Source organism: Aegilops tauschii, chromosome 5 (genome assembly GCF_002575655.3).
Source record: "Aegilops tauschii subsp. strangulata cultivar AL8/78 chromosome 5, Aet v6.0, whole genome shotgun sequence".
In the NCBI taxonomy this organism is placed as follows: domain Eukaryota; kingdom Viridiplantae; phylum Streptophyta; class Magnoliopsida; order Poales; family Poaceae; genus Aegilops; species Aegilops tauschii.
Genome location: NC_053039.3, coordinates 556,731,062 through 556,747,727, shown reverse-complemented (window position 1 = coordinate 556,747,727; position 16,666 = coordinate 556,731,062). Strand labels below are relative to the sequence as shown.

Here is a 16,666-nt window from a genome sequence, read left to right as displayed (position 1 = left end):
ATTCTCATCTCAGCATAGTTGTTCCCTCTTCATGCATGCTCAACTCAACACCCCTCTTCATGCATGCTCCTAGTGTATTTGTGCTAAGCTAGTGTGGACTCATGCACCCTCCATACACTCTACCAAACACCCAAAAGTGGGTCGAGAAGGGAACTCTTGGGCTCATGCACTCTTCATACACCCTACCAAACACACCGGCCGGTGGTTTTCCTCCTTTTCAAAAAAAAAGAAAAATCTCCACCTTTAGACACGACCCAATTTGAGATCCATGTGCAACCGACATTCGACACAAAGTTAAACTAATTGAGTTATAGAACAAGTTTTGGTGCGTCGGTCTGGTTATCACACGAATTCCACCCGGTGAGACCATGAATAATTGCAAGCCTGGTTCCCATGTGCTGCGGCTTGTGGACAAGCCAAAACGCAAGAAGGACAGAGTGTTAGCACCACTACCGCTACTGGATGTGAAGCCCAAGAGCAGCCCGACCCATCATCAAATAAGGCCCAAGGTCATCGCAAGAGATAGAAGAAGCAACACCAGAGTCGCTGGTCCGGAGTGGATGAACATGCTTGCGGCAACATAAGAAGCTCATGATCCAAGGCAATCGTCATGGAAAATCGATCACGAAACGGAAAGGACAATGACTACCTACTCCCACCTAGCTGTCAACACTACCCTGCTTCTTCCCGTTTTGCACGCTTCTGCTTGTACCTAGACCTCAGATTGTATCATGAATCCTCCTCGAGTGAATTGATGGAAGAACTAGCAAATAGTACCTAGCATCTTCAATGCAGGTGTTAGTTGGGGACTTTCGATTTTAACTCACACAAACTATAGTAGAGCTTAGACCTCCTTTGGTTCATAGGATATGAATATTATACGAATAGGAAAATCATAGAAAGCGAGATGACACGTTATAGAAAAATATATGTTATTTGAGGCATAGGATATGATATTTTCCATTGTTTTTGAGTGTGACAACTGATAGGCAGCACAGATGATTAAGGCGACTGGTCTGAATTGATCCAAGCATGCTATGGTGGTTGCGGAGGTTAAAAATCTTCTGGGTAATAGGAAGTGTTGTGTTACTCGTATTTCTGGAAACAAAATAATGTTAGTCATGTGTTAGCAAACTTTGATAGAACGGAGGACCGTACTGTGGTTTGGCTCCGCTCTGGACCTGGTAACATCCCTAGTTTGTGTACAGATGAACTCTTGTGCTCTTGAGTAATACAATCCTTTTATCCATGTAAAAAAAAAGAGAGATGTTATTTGATGCATATGATATGATTTTTTTTTTCATTGAGTCAAGCTAATATTTGTTCTCCTTTGAATTGTGAACGGTTGATTCCTACATAGGAATATCAAACCCATTCCCACAAACCAAAGAACTCCAAAGAAACTTTTCATTTAGTATTTCTATAAAATTCTCTTAGTCGATTCTTTTACACGTGCTTGTAAGGTAGTATTTCCAACGGCCCTGGCGCCAGCGAGCGAGCAAGCAACCCCGGCGACTCTGCACCACCACGTCATTCGACCAACGTGTCACGCCCACGTGGCCTCCCCCGTCCACCTCGGCGGCCGCGTTAAAGGAGCGTCGCCTCGGCCCGCCCCGCCACGCCAACGAAGCGAGCGTCGGATCGCCGTCTCCCTCCAGATCTCCGGAGACCCCCTCCCCACTCCCATCCCCGCGCCGCTGACCCCCGCTCCCATTCCCCCCACCCGGCGGCGAATAAGCTGAGGCGGGGCTGCCCGCAGCGAACCCTAGCCGCCGCCCGCCCGCCTCCAGCCGGCGCCGGCGCGACGGTCGGCGGGAGATCTCGACGAGGGAGATCCAGCAGGGCCATGGCCAGCTCCGGCATCGCCTACCCCGACCGCTTCTACGCCGCCGCGGCCTACGCCGGCTTCGGCGCCGGCGCCCCCTCCACCGCCGCCATCTCCCGCTTCCAGAACGACGTCGCCCTCCTCCTCTACGGCCTCCACCAGCAGGTGACGACCTAGGCTAGGCCCGCCGAAATGGCGGGGATCAGGGATCGGGAATTCGGGTTGGCGGCGACTGACCTCGTGGTTTTCGTTTCGGCGCAGGCGACGGTCGGGCCCTGCAACGTGCCCAAGCCCAGGGCGTGGAGCCCCGTGGAGCAGAGCAAATGGACGAGGTTGGTGTCGCCGAGCCCGACTCCCGGCTTCCATCGAGCTTACGCCATGCTGCCGCAAAGGCCGCAACTCCTAGCTAGATAGTACAATTTCCTATATATGCCGCAACTCCTCGCTAGTTTCGTGGTTTGGCCTTTTGGAACAATTATCTATCGATATAGATAGATGCTCAGTGAACACCAATTTAGCAATTGCCATGTGCGCGCACTTGAATTGTTGCTGCTTGCTTAGTCATACTCTTGTGTTTTCAGCTGGCATGGGCTTGGAAGCATGCCGTCCGCAGAGGCGATGCGTCTCTTTGTCAAAATACTGGAGGTATGGCTAGTTACATGTTGCTCTTCAGTGTGTTGCATCTGCGCTAGTGTTGTATTGACACATTGATGTTATGGTGGCAGGAGGAAGATCCTGGATGGTACTCTAGAATCCCTGAGTTCATCAACCCTCAGCCTGTAGTAGATATTGAAATGCATGTAAGTCACATCAGATAATGTATTTGGGTACATATATCCCAAGTATATGTTGCTTCTCTGTTGTTTGCCTGAGTATTCTGAATCCACCTTATATATCCTTGAACTTTTTGGTTTATCAATAAATTATCTGTATTTCGTTTTACAAGAAACCAAAGGAAGAGCCGGACATCGTACCGGCTTTGACAAATGGAACTGGAACATCATCAATTCCAGAACCCAAAACCATTTCTGAAAACGGAAGTTCAGTGGAGACACAAGACAAAGTTGTTATTCTGGAAGGTCTTAGTACTGTCAGTGCTCACGAGGAATGGACTGCATTGTCTGTTAGCGGCCAGCGGCCTAAACCCCGCTATGAGGTGAGCCATGTGTTCCCTTGCCTCTTTATTTTCAAACTTGTAGGGTTATTACCCTATCTTTTGTTTCTGTTTGCTATATTTACTTTTGTAGCATTGATGTGAATTTTGGCTGCTGCAGCATGGGGCAACTGTACTACAAGACAAAATGTATATATTTGGTGGAAACCACAATGGGCGTTATCTTAGTGACCTTCAGGTTGGTGAAGCTAAATGTGATAATGCAGCATGTCATATGTATGCGTTCTAATTTTTTGTTAGCTTGGACATGGAGGCATATGAACAAATTTTGTCGCACATTTGTCACCAAATCATCCTTAACCAAATGTTTTTTCTGTACACACTGCTCTCAGAATTAGCGATTCATTTTTATTCATAATCCCTAAGCTAGATGATCTTACGTAATATTCGTTCGGTGCTGAAGCATGCCCTGTGAGTATGTTGTAACAATGCATGGGGACAACGATAGTTTTTTCTACAGAATTAAGTAACACCGACTCAATGCTTCTTGTTTTTCTTTGCCACAATTTGTGCCAACCGCAGGTTTTGGATCTGAAGAGTTTGACTTGGTCCAAGGTTGATGCCAAATTGCAAGCAGGAACATCAGATTCAGCTAAAACAGCACAAGTCTCTCCATGTGCTGGCCATTCTTTGGTAAATTTTACACAAATATGTAATAGCTCCCGCTAATGAGTATCTTTCACCTGATGCTAATCCCCCACTACCACTTTGTAGATATCATGCGGTAACAAATTCTTCTCTGTTGCTGGGCATACAAAAGATCCATCTGACAGCATTACAGGTTTGCTAAAAGTCACTTTTCAGTCTGCATAGCGCTGTGATGTAATCATATCTAACATCTGTGAATATTTGTTGATGTTGTTACTATGTTTTTGGTGTTTTTATGCTAGTGAAGGAATTTGATCCACATACTTGTACCTGGTCGATTGTCAAGACTTACGGAAAACCACCGGTAATAATTTTCTTCAACCCATAGATCTCTGATCTCTCTTGTCCTATTATATCAGTTATAATTGGAATGACATATTTGTTTATTGTTTCACTGTCCTTTGATAAGCATGTCTTAATGGTTTCTTCAATTGGCATATACCTTATTTGTTCCGAGAGTTTACTTTAGTTTAACAAAGTATGCTGTGCCTTAAGTAAGGGCTAACACACTATTATATGTGGTATAGTTAAGGTTCAAGAGTGTTGAGTTATGTGCAGTTCTAATTTTCTCTTGCAACTATGAACTTGGATTGATCATTATAATAGCCTTCAGCTCATGTTCTTTTAACTTTGTGGCCAAGTCCAGAGAAGTCTTCGATTCGTTCAAGCTGAATACTTGCAATCTGCAACATAGTCCAAAGAGCATGCTCTCAGCTTTGGAATTATGAAACATATTGCATATAGTTGCATAGATGTATACAATTTTTGGGGGTGACCAATTCATTCGTAGCTTATGCGGTAGTTTTTGTTCAGTGTTAGCGGTACCAGTATCAAACTTGAGGCCATCTTTCACATCATCAAAATATATGTATCATGTTTACAAGAAATATTTTGACTCGGTCCATTTATGATACTAAGTGAGGGCATTTTATATTTTGCACCAAAATCCGGAGTATAATACTAAGTTCATGGCCATGTCTAGTTTTATTGTTGCAATAATTCTCCGGTGCTTGCTGAGATGACACAAACACCCTTAAGTGAATGAATGATACAAAATCTTGCTAAATACTATATTGGCTAATTAGTTATTTAAAGTATATTACTTATGCGAATTTCATCTGCTGCAGGTTTCTCGTGGAGGTCAGTCAGTGACTCTTGTTGGAACAACTCTAGTCGTGTTCGGTGGCGAAGATGCAAAGCGATGTCTTTTGAATGATTTGCACATTCTTGATCTTGAAACCATGACATGGGATGATGTGGATGCAATGTGAGTACTGGAATCTCTATAGATCTCTCACGCATAATCTTTGTGATATGTACTGTTCATTTGGTGACATTGTTAGCTTCATCGTATCTGAACTACTGTTAAGTGCTACTGAATTTAGTTGGAACACGTAGGTCATCGTGTGCATTTGTTGCCTTTCAAGTTATTTTATTATGATTGAAGCTTCTTTTCCTAGTGAGATGCTCCTTAAACTTACCTTAAAAGCTGTTCAACTAGATTACTCTTCATGTTAAATAGTTCTGAACTGAAGCGCTTAGTTGGATTATTACTGGTTTACTACATATTTATTCTCAATTAGATGGGACTGATAGAATTACTAAATTGATTGAAAGAGACAAATGGAATGAAAGGGAAAAACAGAGAAGGCATATATTGGATGTGAAATTTGAATCTTGTTCGGACACCGAACTTGATATTACCGTATTTCTGGATTCAATGTATTCTAATGTTTGCTTTATGTTTTAGAGGCACCCCTCCTGCTCCTAGATCAGACCATGTTGCTGCTTGCCATGCTGACCGCTATCTTCTAATTTTTGGCGGCGGATCTCATGCGACATGTTTTAATGACCTACATGTCCTTGATTTGCAGACGGTAAGAACAAATTTCTTGCTGGGACTCTGAAGATTAATTCATTGCCTGTGATTGTTAAGTTCTAATGTTAGAATCACAGATGGAATGGTCAAGACCCAAACAGCAGGGCCCGATTCCAAGCCCACGAGCTGGTCACGCAGGTGCAACTGTTGGAGAGAATTGGTACATTGTTGGTGGTGGCAATAACAAAAGCGGTAGGTTTTTAAGTGCCTGATCTTATGTACGTTCCGGCTCTTATCGTACGATATTAGAAAAACCCTAGATTGCCTCAATACGGATACACATATCAGTATCGGGGTGATACAGATACGTAAATACGTCATTTCTGAAAAGCGCCAATACGAGGATACGTTTGACTATTGTTGAAAACAATATAAAAAATATGTTAACAATTAAACATCAAGCCATTTACCATATATTTAGTCAGTGCAGTCCATTAGCTTCTGTCTTCTTATCCATGATTCCAACAAAAGCAAGAACCAACAGATACGCTAGTTGCTGGAAGTATCGGTGTTTTCTTGGAGAAATCTTTATGGCTTTCAGTCTATATTTATATGTTCATATTACTAGTAGTTTTTTACTTCCTGAGATAATTTCCCCAGTTTAATTTGTTAAGTGCTAATTGGAGGTGCTGCGAAGAGTTATGGGAGGCACAGTTTCCTTAAACATTCCCTGCATATAGAACCAAGACAATTCCTTGTGCACCTCAAAACTAACGCAGCAGTTGAATATGCTGAATTTAGGTATTGGCTTGCAACTTGGTCCCTCACTTACGAGATGGTTTCTCACATTATGTTGAGAAATCACAATGTCACATAACCTCAGAAAGTATTCTGCAAAATCTCATTCAAATCCACAAAGCAGTGGCTCAAGCACTTGTCGTCTTGAAATGCAAATTGTATTGTCTTATTATTTTCCTTTAAGAGGATTAAGATAACACACATCTTTGTTAATGCAAATTGTATTGTCTTATTATTTTCCTTTAAGAGGATTAAGATAACACACATCTTTGCGCTTAAGTTATCACTCATCTTTGTTAACATCAGGTTCTTGTCAAGTCAACACTTCTGTTGCAGTTAGGCAGCGTTTTCGGGCCGTCAATTTTAAGTTTACCTTTAGTTTATTTTGATTTATGTTTGCATTTAGTGATCTCATGCATTTGTCCTTGCAGGTGTCTCCGAAACACTTGTGCTTAACATGTCAACTCTGGCATGGTCGGTTGTTAGCACTGTAGAAGGACGTGTTCCTCTTGCCAGTGAGGTATTCCTCTTGAGCAATTTGTTAATGTTGAAATGATTTTCTTTTGGTTGGTAACATTTACATCCTATTATTTTTAGGGCATGACTTTATTGTATAGCAATTATAGTGGAGAAGATTATCTCATTTCTTTTGGAGGATACAATGGACGGTACAGCAATGAGGTGACTGGCATTTTATTAATCATCTATATGCCTGGAAATCGCTTTCAAAATTTCAATCTTTTGTTTTACTCTGCTGGACAGGTGTATGCTCTTAAACTTAGTGTAAAGTTAGATTTGCAGTCGAGCACAAAGGACCAACCCACCTCAGATAGTACGTCTAGGGTGCTGGAACCTGAGGTTGAAATTTCTCAAGATGGGAAGATACGGGAGATTGCCATGGACAATGCTGATTCGGTAATGTTTCTCTCTAATATCTGGAACTACCTGGAGCTGCCTATTTTGACCTAACTTGAATACAGCAGAAAGCATTTGTTGAATCTGGGTTACTGTAGAAATGCCGTTTGTACACATTTAAACTAGAGGGTGCAGCTATTTTTTTTGGGTACATATGCACATTCAACATTATTTGATACAACTTTCTGTTATTTGGAAGATGTACTTGAAACTGACTTTATACGTCATTGTGTTGTGCTGTGTTTCAGAAAAACAGAAATGATGAAGCAAATGAACAACTTTTGGCAGCCCTTAAAGCTGAGAAAGACGAACTAGAGGCAACCCTTAACAGGGAAGGACTGCAAACTGTACAGCTTAAGGAAGAGATAACTGAAGCAGAGGCCAGAAATGCTGAGCTGACAAAGGCGAGTCTTGTTTTCTACTCCCTCCGTCCCATAATATAAGAACGTTTTTGACACTAATGTAGTGTCAAAAACGTTCTTATATTATGGGACGGAGGGAGTATCTTCCAGTTGCTCAATTTCTGCCCCTACGTACGGCATAGTTAGTTTGTCTGTCCTTTTGTCCTGCATATACTGTCTTTGAATCAATCAAGCTATGAGTTTTAGTTTGTATATGCACAATAAATAAGAGAAGTCTAAACCAGTAAACCACTTGTACTGTGTGGATCCTTATTTTTGCGCATCTATGTATGTAAAACCGTGTAGGAACTTCAAGCTGTCCGTGGGCAACTTGCCGCTGAGCAGTCGAGATGTTTCAAACTGGAGGTGGACGTGGCGGAGCTGCGGCAAAAGCTTCAGAGTCTGGATGCACTGGAGAGGGAGGTGGAGCTCCTTCGTAGGCAGAAGGCGGCTTCCGAGCAGGAGCAGGCGGCGCTGGACGCCAAGCAGAAGAAGCAAGCTGGCTCGGGCGGCGTGTGGGGCTGGCTTGTCGGAACCCCTCCAGACGATGATGATTCCGAGTCGTCGTGATAGGGCAGGCAAATTCATTCATTCATGCTTCTTTCTCCTTCTTTAGCCCCATACATATATACTATATATACACAGGCAGCGATCAGTTGGTATACTTGCTTGTACTCTACATTAATTCTATTCTACAGACAAACGTACTACTACTTGCCATTTGATGATTTGTCCGCCCGGCAATTTCTTCTTCTCTATTTCATTTGAGGACCAAGCAATAATCTATGTGTGTGTTTCCTTGCGATGATCGAGCATTAGTTATCTGGTAAATACGCAATTTCATTTGAATGTTTGTGTTTCTGCATAAAATTCTCACTGGTCCGCTCTTATCATCAGGGTCCTCACATTGAAGTTGTCGGTTTTTTCTTTTCACTTATTCTTTTACTTGAATTGTTAACTTTCTCTTGGACTATATATACATGTCCATGGCCAGAGTGACCACGAGCGAATGGAGTATGATTCTTTTCAGGCAATTTGGAACTCTGCTTCAATAACGGTGCCCTTGAATATGCACCATGAAGTAGGATAGCTCGTAGTTATTATGGATTTGTAAGTAGGAACGAGTGACTTGCTAAGCCTCCTAATGTTCAAATCGTGCTACTCTCACAAGAAAATCTACTCCGCCATACATAAGTAGGAGTAGGTTTTATGTTGATATAATTTCACATTACACATGGTTGAAATATACTCCTCCATACCAAAATATAAAATGTTTTTTTTTTTGAAGGAACACAAAGTACAAGGCAAGCTGGACTCACTAGCGACAAGCTTTTTTTTTACATCGCTAGGAAACGGATCAAGCCAAATCTGACAGCTTCTCCACTCCATACATACACCATGAGCAGCCAAATAGTGTGTAGAAATATTACAAGCCCGTGGGCAGGTTTCTACTGAGCTGATTGTATCACTGCTCTTGTCTCTTTAAACAACACGCCTAGGCTTGAGTAGTCATACAAGTCTCTTGTTATTGCCTGCCTCAGAACAACTGCATAGTCGCTAAGATGACTTTTTGGCACCCCATGCTTGACGCTTCGCTCACAACATAGAGCATGCCTAGAGCTTCAACTTGTAGTGGTTCAGCAACATTTTCCGAATTCCCTGCTCCTGCAACTAGTGCAGTTCCATGATCATTATTTTTTATAGTAAAACCCCTTCCTCCTTTGCAAACAGCTGAGTTAGATTGCCTAGCTCACCAACAGATGTTGGCAGTTCAGCATTGAAGTTGTTCTATGATATATCAAGTTCCTTCAAACTTTTGAGATTAGGGTCTGAAACTTGGTTAATTAATTTCTTCTGCTTAATCCTAGAACAAATTGGATCGATTTTTGATAAATCAAATTCAATTAAGATAGCAATTTCCGAGCTGTATGAGGTAGGGAACTCTGATCTAATTGACTACCTAATTAATTTTAAGGACATCATTGGGGGGGGGGGGGGGGGGGGACACCAAACCTGGGTTGTCCGGGTGTGGGGATGGAGACTGGCAGGTAGGAGAGGGGGCTGATCACGTGCAAAATCTTTCGGGTTTTACGCCGGTTTGAAACGTGTAGTAGTAACCATTACGACAACATATCTCCTTAATATTAGATGTACATCACCTATTAAAAAAATGTTCATTGTGTAGGTGTGGGGATGGAGACTGGCAGGTAGGAGAGGGGGCTGATGACGTGCAAAATCTTTCGGGTTTTATGCCGGTTTGAAACGTGTAGTAGTAACCATTACGCCAACATATCTCCTTAATATTAGATGTACATCACCTATTAAAAAATGTTCATTGTGTATTTATAAATAGTTCAACATGTATTTTACCAAATTAAACTCATATCTAAAAAATGTCCATGAATTGAAGAGAGTGTTCAGTTGGTATCAAGAAAATGTTCATCCCATATTGAAATTGCTCATTGTGTATTACAAATTGTCCATCATGTATTTGAAAAAAAACTATTTAAAAATCATCGTTTGTATATAAAAATATTCATGCATTTTTTAATCACATATTTTTAAAATGCACAATGAACCTTTTCAAATTACACTATGAACATTGTTGAAGAAATAATGAACATTTCTGAAATACGCGATGAACATTTTCTAGATACACATGAACAATTCTTTTTAATACATGATGAACACTTTTGGAAAAAGCGATGACCTTTTCTTAATACAAGATCAACCTTTTTAAAGTACTCCCCCCATTTTTATTTACTCTGCATATTAGAGTTGACTAAAGTCAAACTTAATAAAGTTTGACCAAGTTTATAGAAACAAGTACAAACATTTACTATAACAAATCTATATGATGTGAAAGTACATTCAATAATAAATCTAATGGTATTGATTTGTTATTGTATATGTTAATATTTCTATTTATAAATTTTGTCAAAGTTTACAAAGCTTGACTTCAACTAAAGCTAATACGCGGACTAAATAAAAACGGAGGGATTATATGACAAACATTTTTTAACACAGTGGTGAACATTTTTAAATACAAGTTGAATGTTTTTTATAATACGACATGAGCCTTCTTCAAACACACAAGAACGTTTTGGGAAAACAATGATTTTTTGCTATACATGATGAACAAAAAGAAAAGAAAAATAAAGAACCGAAAAAATAGGATCCCCTAGTTGGTTAAAGCGGTGGAGGAGTCCTCACATCCGACCTCCTTTAATTTGTCTTTTTAGGGCAATTAGGGACTTTATTCAATCTGTAGAATAGGGGATACAAACAATGTCCAGAACCATCCCTAGCCACACATGACGACCGATAGATAACGAAGAAGCGGCCTTTGCTAAGGCGTGTGCTTCAAAATTACAATCTCTAGACTCGAAAGACAGCTAACATTACTGAAACTGAAGTCTCTCCTAAAATTAATTTCCTCCAGAACACGCACAGTAGCCATCCCCTGCTTGATATTTGTAACCACCTCGAGGTAGTCCGAGGCTATGGTCATATGCTGAATATGAACATCTTGAGCAAGCACAAGTGCCTCATTGCATGCATAAACTTCCAGAGACGCCGGGTCGACCAGACAATCAAAAACTACAACTGAAGCCCCAAGATAATTTCCCCGCTTGTCTCTACAAACCACCGCCGTAGTGCCCATATTGCCAAGGCGTGATAGACCACCATCGACGTTCATCTCTGCCGCTTCTCTTTTAGGGGGAATCCACTTGCCTATCTTATTTCACCTAGCACACAAGGTGCCAGTATGGGACGACCGAGACTGAGCTATCTCTAGCTCTTCCAAGTATATGTTTATAAAGCACCACATCGAGGTAGGACTTTGGAATTCATTATCATGGATGGCCTTCCCTTCTAGCCCACCATATAGCCCATAAAGTGACTAGCACTAGTGTGAGATCCTGTTGTTTCGTGGTTTCGAAGAGCCAAAACAACGACAACCTAACATCTTCCTCTTGATTTGATATCACATGCTCGAGTAAATCCTCATTCCCCAAAGCCCAAATGCACCCCGCCATGCGGCATGAAAGTAGTGAGTGGTGCTAAGTTTCTTCTGTTGTATTATAGATGGGGCAACTGAAGAAGCTGCCATCTTCCCGTCTTTTCGAACAGTTCCTGTCGGCAATGAAGTGTGTGCAAGGCGCCAAGTAAACACACGAACTTTTGATGGGATCTTTACCTTCCACAGTTGGGATCTTTACCTCCTTTGCCTTCAACAAGTCTTCCCGATTCCTCTTTTTCAAGGGCCCATGGGTTGACCTTATGGTCAAGGCTACTTAGTGCCCTAAGGGGCCTTGGGATGACCTGATAGGCCAACTTCATGTCACATGGGGCACGCTGGGCCGTAACACTGTTAGTTGCCCCTAAACTGGTCCTTGAGCTTGGCTGCTTCTAGGTCGAGGGCGAATCGACTGTGTCGTCTTCTAAAGATCATGGCCAGTTTCCCGAAGCCTTCTCAAGAAATAATTCCGCGCCGCCTTGCCATCCAAAGCCACGAGCGACACTTTTTGTCGGGCTCCTCCGACCGACAAAAAAACAAAAAGAACAATAAAAAACAGAAAAGAAACTCAAAACCCTAGAATAGACGAAAATAAAAATATAAAAAAAAGAAAGGAAGAGGAAACCATAAAAATGAAAAGGTATTAAAAAAAGAAATGGAAAACTGAAAAATAAAAGAGATTCAAAACCAAAAACAGGAAATAACCCAAAATGCCAAATCGAGGCCGAGCTCCAGGGAGGCTAGATTTTGAAAAGTGTCAAATTCCATATTTTTATGTTACAAAAAATTCTGAAAACACACATACATTACTTTCGTGTACACATGTATATTTTTTCAGCATTTTTGAAATTGAGAAGTTTTAATTTTGATTTCCTTTTTAAAATTTTGGCCTCCAGAACGCCCTATTAAAAACCCCAACGTAGAATGGTCACGTCGGGCCCAAATGTCCCTATAGTTTCATTTTTCTTTACTTTTAGGAATACCATAAAAGCATATATTTGGAAAATATTTTTATTTTACTACTCTAATAAATTGTTTGACATGCATTTAAAAATATATTCAATATGTATTTAGAATATTTATTCGTTGTGTATTTCAAAACGGTTTGTCGCATGTTAAAAAAATGTACATCTCACATTTAAAAATGTTCGAATTGTACTTTGAAGAAATTCATCTCTTACCTAAAAATGTGTTGCACTCAGCAACAAAGAAAGACAGATGACAAGCATGAAATTGTAAGGACCTTCAGTTGTCGGATAGCAAGGAGATTAAATCACAAGTACTTATGAAATTACAACGTATCTTCATTTGTCGGATACTAATTAAGGAGATTAAAACCTTCCCTAGCTACAGAAAAGTGGAAAAAGCACGCACTCTACACGGGAGCTAGGCTTGGAACGTATGAGATTACTTGAAAGTCACATGTCTCCGTTGGGTATTCAACAAACACGCCCGTGTCACGGTGGTAAGACCTCAACTGGAGCTGCATGTGAAGCGGAACCCTTTCTTCTTCCTCGCTCCTCCCAGGTTCCTGAGTTTGACGGCAGAGATAGCAGGGTTCGGCATGGAGCACTAGCACGTCAGTGTAGTGTAGGCAGCTATTGGACGTAGACATCGGAGTCGTGGAAAAGTGGGTATCATCTCGATGACATGCCGCGGCTCCCATCGTGGCGGTGGCGCGTCTCGTCCAGGTCGCGGCAGATCCACGTCTCGTGCGACCCGTCGCCGTAGTCAGCCTCGTGACGGGCCGCGCACAGCTCCGCACGCAGCTCGGCTAAGCTCGCAGCCGCGTAGTCCAGGCTCGGGCTGCAAGGAGGCCCTGGCAGGAGAGGACACCGAACGACTCGTCGTCTAACTTGAAGCGGATGAATCCCGGCGCTTCCCGGAGTAGCAACTCCTCCACGGTCCAAAGCAACGAGTCCTTGAAGAAGGTGGCGGTCCGGCCTGGCAAGACATGGTAAGGTGGCGGCGCCGCCGTCTCGCGCCAACGCTCCGACGGTGATCGTGACGTGAGCACCTCCATCCCGAGGGTGTAGTGGCTAGGGTTGCCCACGGGCCCTTCCATAGAAGAAGCGAGCAACCTTGTAAGCTTTGGAGCGAGGGTCATGGCCGAGGCCGAAAGCCTGATGTCCCTGGAATCCAAAAGGGGTCGGGAAGCACGAGGACGCGCCTTGTGGCCGGGTTGAGCACACGCACCACGGTGTCGGAGGGCACCAGCACCAGCCCGTCACAGTGCGCAAGGTCGTGGGAAACATTCGTCGTGCCAGGGACGGAGTAGTCGGCGCCCATGGGCATGGGGTGTACGAGGGTGGCGGCGTCCTGCATGCTCCCATGGGGTGTTCCTGTCGTCATCGTCGGCGGCCTTGGCGCCCTGCTCCCACCTATACAAGCCAGCGGCGGTGATCCTGCCATCTGCTGCCTTAACATGTGGGGCGATGAGCGTGAACGTGCTCTCGGCGCGGAGGCGGAGGTGTGCGCGGACGAAGAAATCGTTGTCGATGGTGTCGCGCCATGCCTTGCAAACACACCTGAACCGCAGCAACGAGTTCACGGGGAGCCGGAGGAGGATCTTCGCGGACACCAGCTCGGTCATATGTTGTGGGTAACAAGACATCGCCAGGATCAGGGGCGTGATCTCTACGACTTGGGCTTTTATTAGGGCGAGGTCGTGCTGTTAGAGCATCTCTAGCAGACCCCTCAAAACCGGTCAAACCCACCCCGCAAAAAAAAAACCTGCTCAAACCCTTATAATTTTCAGATTTTAAGGGTTTGGTTGAAGAAAGTGTGCAGAAGAGAAACCGTAAAAGTGGTCCGACCCTTAAATATTTTAAGGGGCACCGTAAACCCACACCCGAAACCCATATATTTGAAGGTTCGAAGGCCAAACTGAGGGCGACCCTTATACCGGTCAAACCTCGTCGGGAAGGATGCCCCGCCGCAATTCCACGGATAGCTCACCGGAATCGGCCGCCGTCCGCCGGAATCAGCTGCCGGTTGTTCAAATTGGGGCCGGAGAAGGGTGGGGCGGGGTGGCCGGGATGAGCGCCACCTCGCGGATGTGACCGGCCACCGCCGGGGGTGTTCGGGGGATGGCGGGGAACGAGGAGGGGAGGCGGAGGAGGACGGCGGGGAGCATCTCTGAGAGGAATATTCGTTTTTACAGGGTCTGTTCCGCGAGAGGTAAAGTCAACCCTTAAAACACATTTTTTGCGATCCTTATAACAGTTTTTTAAGGGCCCGCGATATATACACGTATGCTAGATATGCTCTTACTATATATTTTGGCGCAAGTTGCGCACGTCCTCCGGTTTTATACCGGCCGGCATCCAACAGTACCGACTCCATCTCCGACTCGTACGCCCACTAGTCTTTAATTAAGTTTCGGATCTATAGATTATTATTAGAAAGTATAAAGCGTTGTTAGGGAACACTGCTGATTTCTTTCTTGATCTACACTTGTACAGCCCCATTCTTCAACGAGGAGCATCTCACATGTAGATGAACAACCAGAATGGCTAAGCTATTGACCAACATTTTCAATCTTTATAAAGCAGTAGTAGAATTGAACATTAATTGGTAACTGAAGTGTGCTTGATCAGGATATAAAAAGTGCGCTATTTGATCGGGGCAAGAGCAACAAGTGCACTTCAGTTTGATCAACAAGTGTGCTTGATCAAAGTTTTAGTCAGGAATCCGTGGAAATTTGAACTCACTCATTTCTCCCCCTTAGATTTCCCTTCCGGAGTAGAAGCTTTTATACATTTGTTGCTTCGCGCTCTATTGGTCAGTGCCTGTTATAAAGCATGTGAATTTTATATTTATCTTTACCACTTTTCAACCCTTGAAGATTCTTGCGGGCAGGCCATGCATGCCCATGATCACAGCTACTCGAAGCCTCCCTCACCGCCGCCTCATTTTTGCCTTTCAACAGGGACGCAAGGACGAAGAGATTGACACAAAATTCCTGAAAGGAACTTGTCCTACGCAGTTGGTGTTGCATTTCCAAGATATTCCTGCCCTGTAGCTCCAGATTTTGTTGTTGCTGCTGCTGCTGCTGCATTGCATGCATGCATCGCCAATTGCAAGTGCACCCTCGACTTGCTGCTGACATCGTCGTTTTATGTAGTTGTCTCAGTTGCAAGTTCATCTCGACTCGCAACTAGGACATAATTTGTTTTCATCCCAGTTGCAAGTCCACTTTTGACTCGTAACTTGGGTTATGGTTTTGTTGCCTGTGACTCACAACTGGTCAATTTATTCCAATCCCAGTTGCGAATTCACCCTCGACTCACAACGGGCATCGTAGTTGCGTGTACTTGTTCCAGTTGTAAGTCCAACCTCGACTCGCAACTAGGCCCATAATTTTTTCCCTAGCAGCCTGTTTGGTAAACACTAAGGCAGGGGAATGGGAGTTTGCACAAGGGTGTTTATGAAGGGATTAGTCATGGGAAGTAGATTTTTACTCCTATTCCCTTGTTTGGTATATGATGGGAATTAGCGTGGGATAAAACTCTGCTCACGAATTAACAGGGTACCCCCTGGGAAGAAATAGGTGGGAATTGGCTTCCTCAACTCCCATTCCCCTTCCTACTTAAACTCCCATTCCCTCTAATCAAACAGTGGACTTTTAATCTCCTCACCCCTCAACTCCCATTCCCATCTCGAATTCCCCCGAACCAAACACGCTGTAGTTGCAAGTCCACTCTCGACTTGAACAGAGACTATAGTTTATTTCTTAAAATTCTTTTTGTTTTTTCTTCATTTCCTTTCCTTTTTCTTTTTTATAATTCCTAACTCTTTTTAAAATTATGAATATTTAAAAAATTTATGAACTTATTTTTGAATTGGCGAACAATTTTTGAATCTGCGAACAAATTTTGAATATCGTGAATATTTTTCTACTCCATGAACATTTTTTGAATGCACAACCAATTGTTCAGTATGAGTTTTAAAATAATTTAGTGCATATTATAAAAATGTTCACCATATATTAAAAATGTTCATTGTATCTTAAAAGTGATTAAGTGTGTACTAAAAAATGTTCAGTGCGCATATTAAAGAAATG

General features: G+C 42.9%; 1 protein-coding gene across 1 annotated transcript; it reads left to right on the top strand.

Moving 5' to 3' along the window:
• The first annotated feature begins 1,577 nt into the window (after positions 1-1,577).
• LOC109734021 (acyl-CoA-binding domain-containing protein 6) lies at positions 1,578-8,324 on the top strand. The gene is made up of 17 exons (XM_020293233.4): positions 1,578-1,990; positions 2,087-2,157; positions 2,407-2,470; positions 2,551-2,625; positions 2,772-2,981; positions 3,100-3,177; positions 3,522-3,632; positions 3,714-3,780; positions 3,890-3,951; positions 4,775-4,914; positions 5,398-5,524; positions 5,604-5,718; positions 6,696-6,784; positions 6,862-6,945; positions 7,027-7,179; positions 7,428-7,583; positions 7,887-8,324. The coding sequence occupies exons 1-17, from the start codon at positions 1,847-1,849 to the stop codon at positions 8,148-8,150; spliced, it is 2,010 nt and encodes a 669-aa protein (XP_020148822.1). The 5' UTR covers positions 1,578-1,846; the 3' UTR covers positions 8,151-8,324.
• Positions 8,325-16,666: the final 8,342 nt, after the last annotated feature.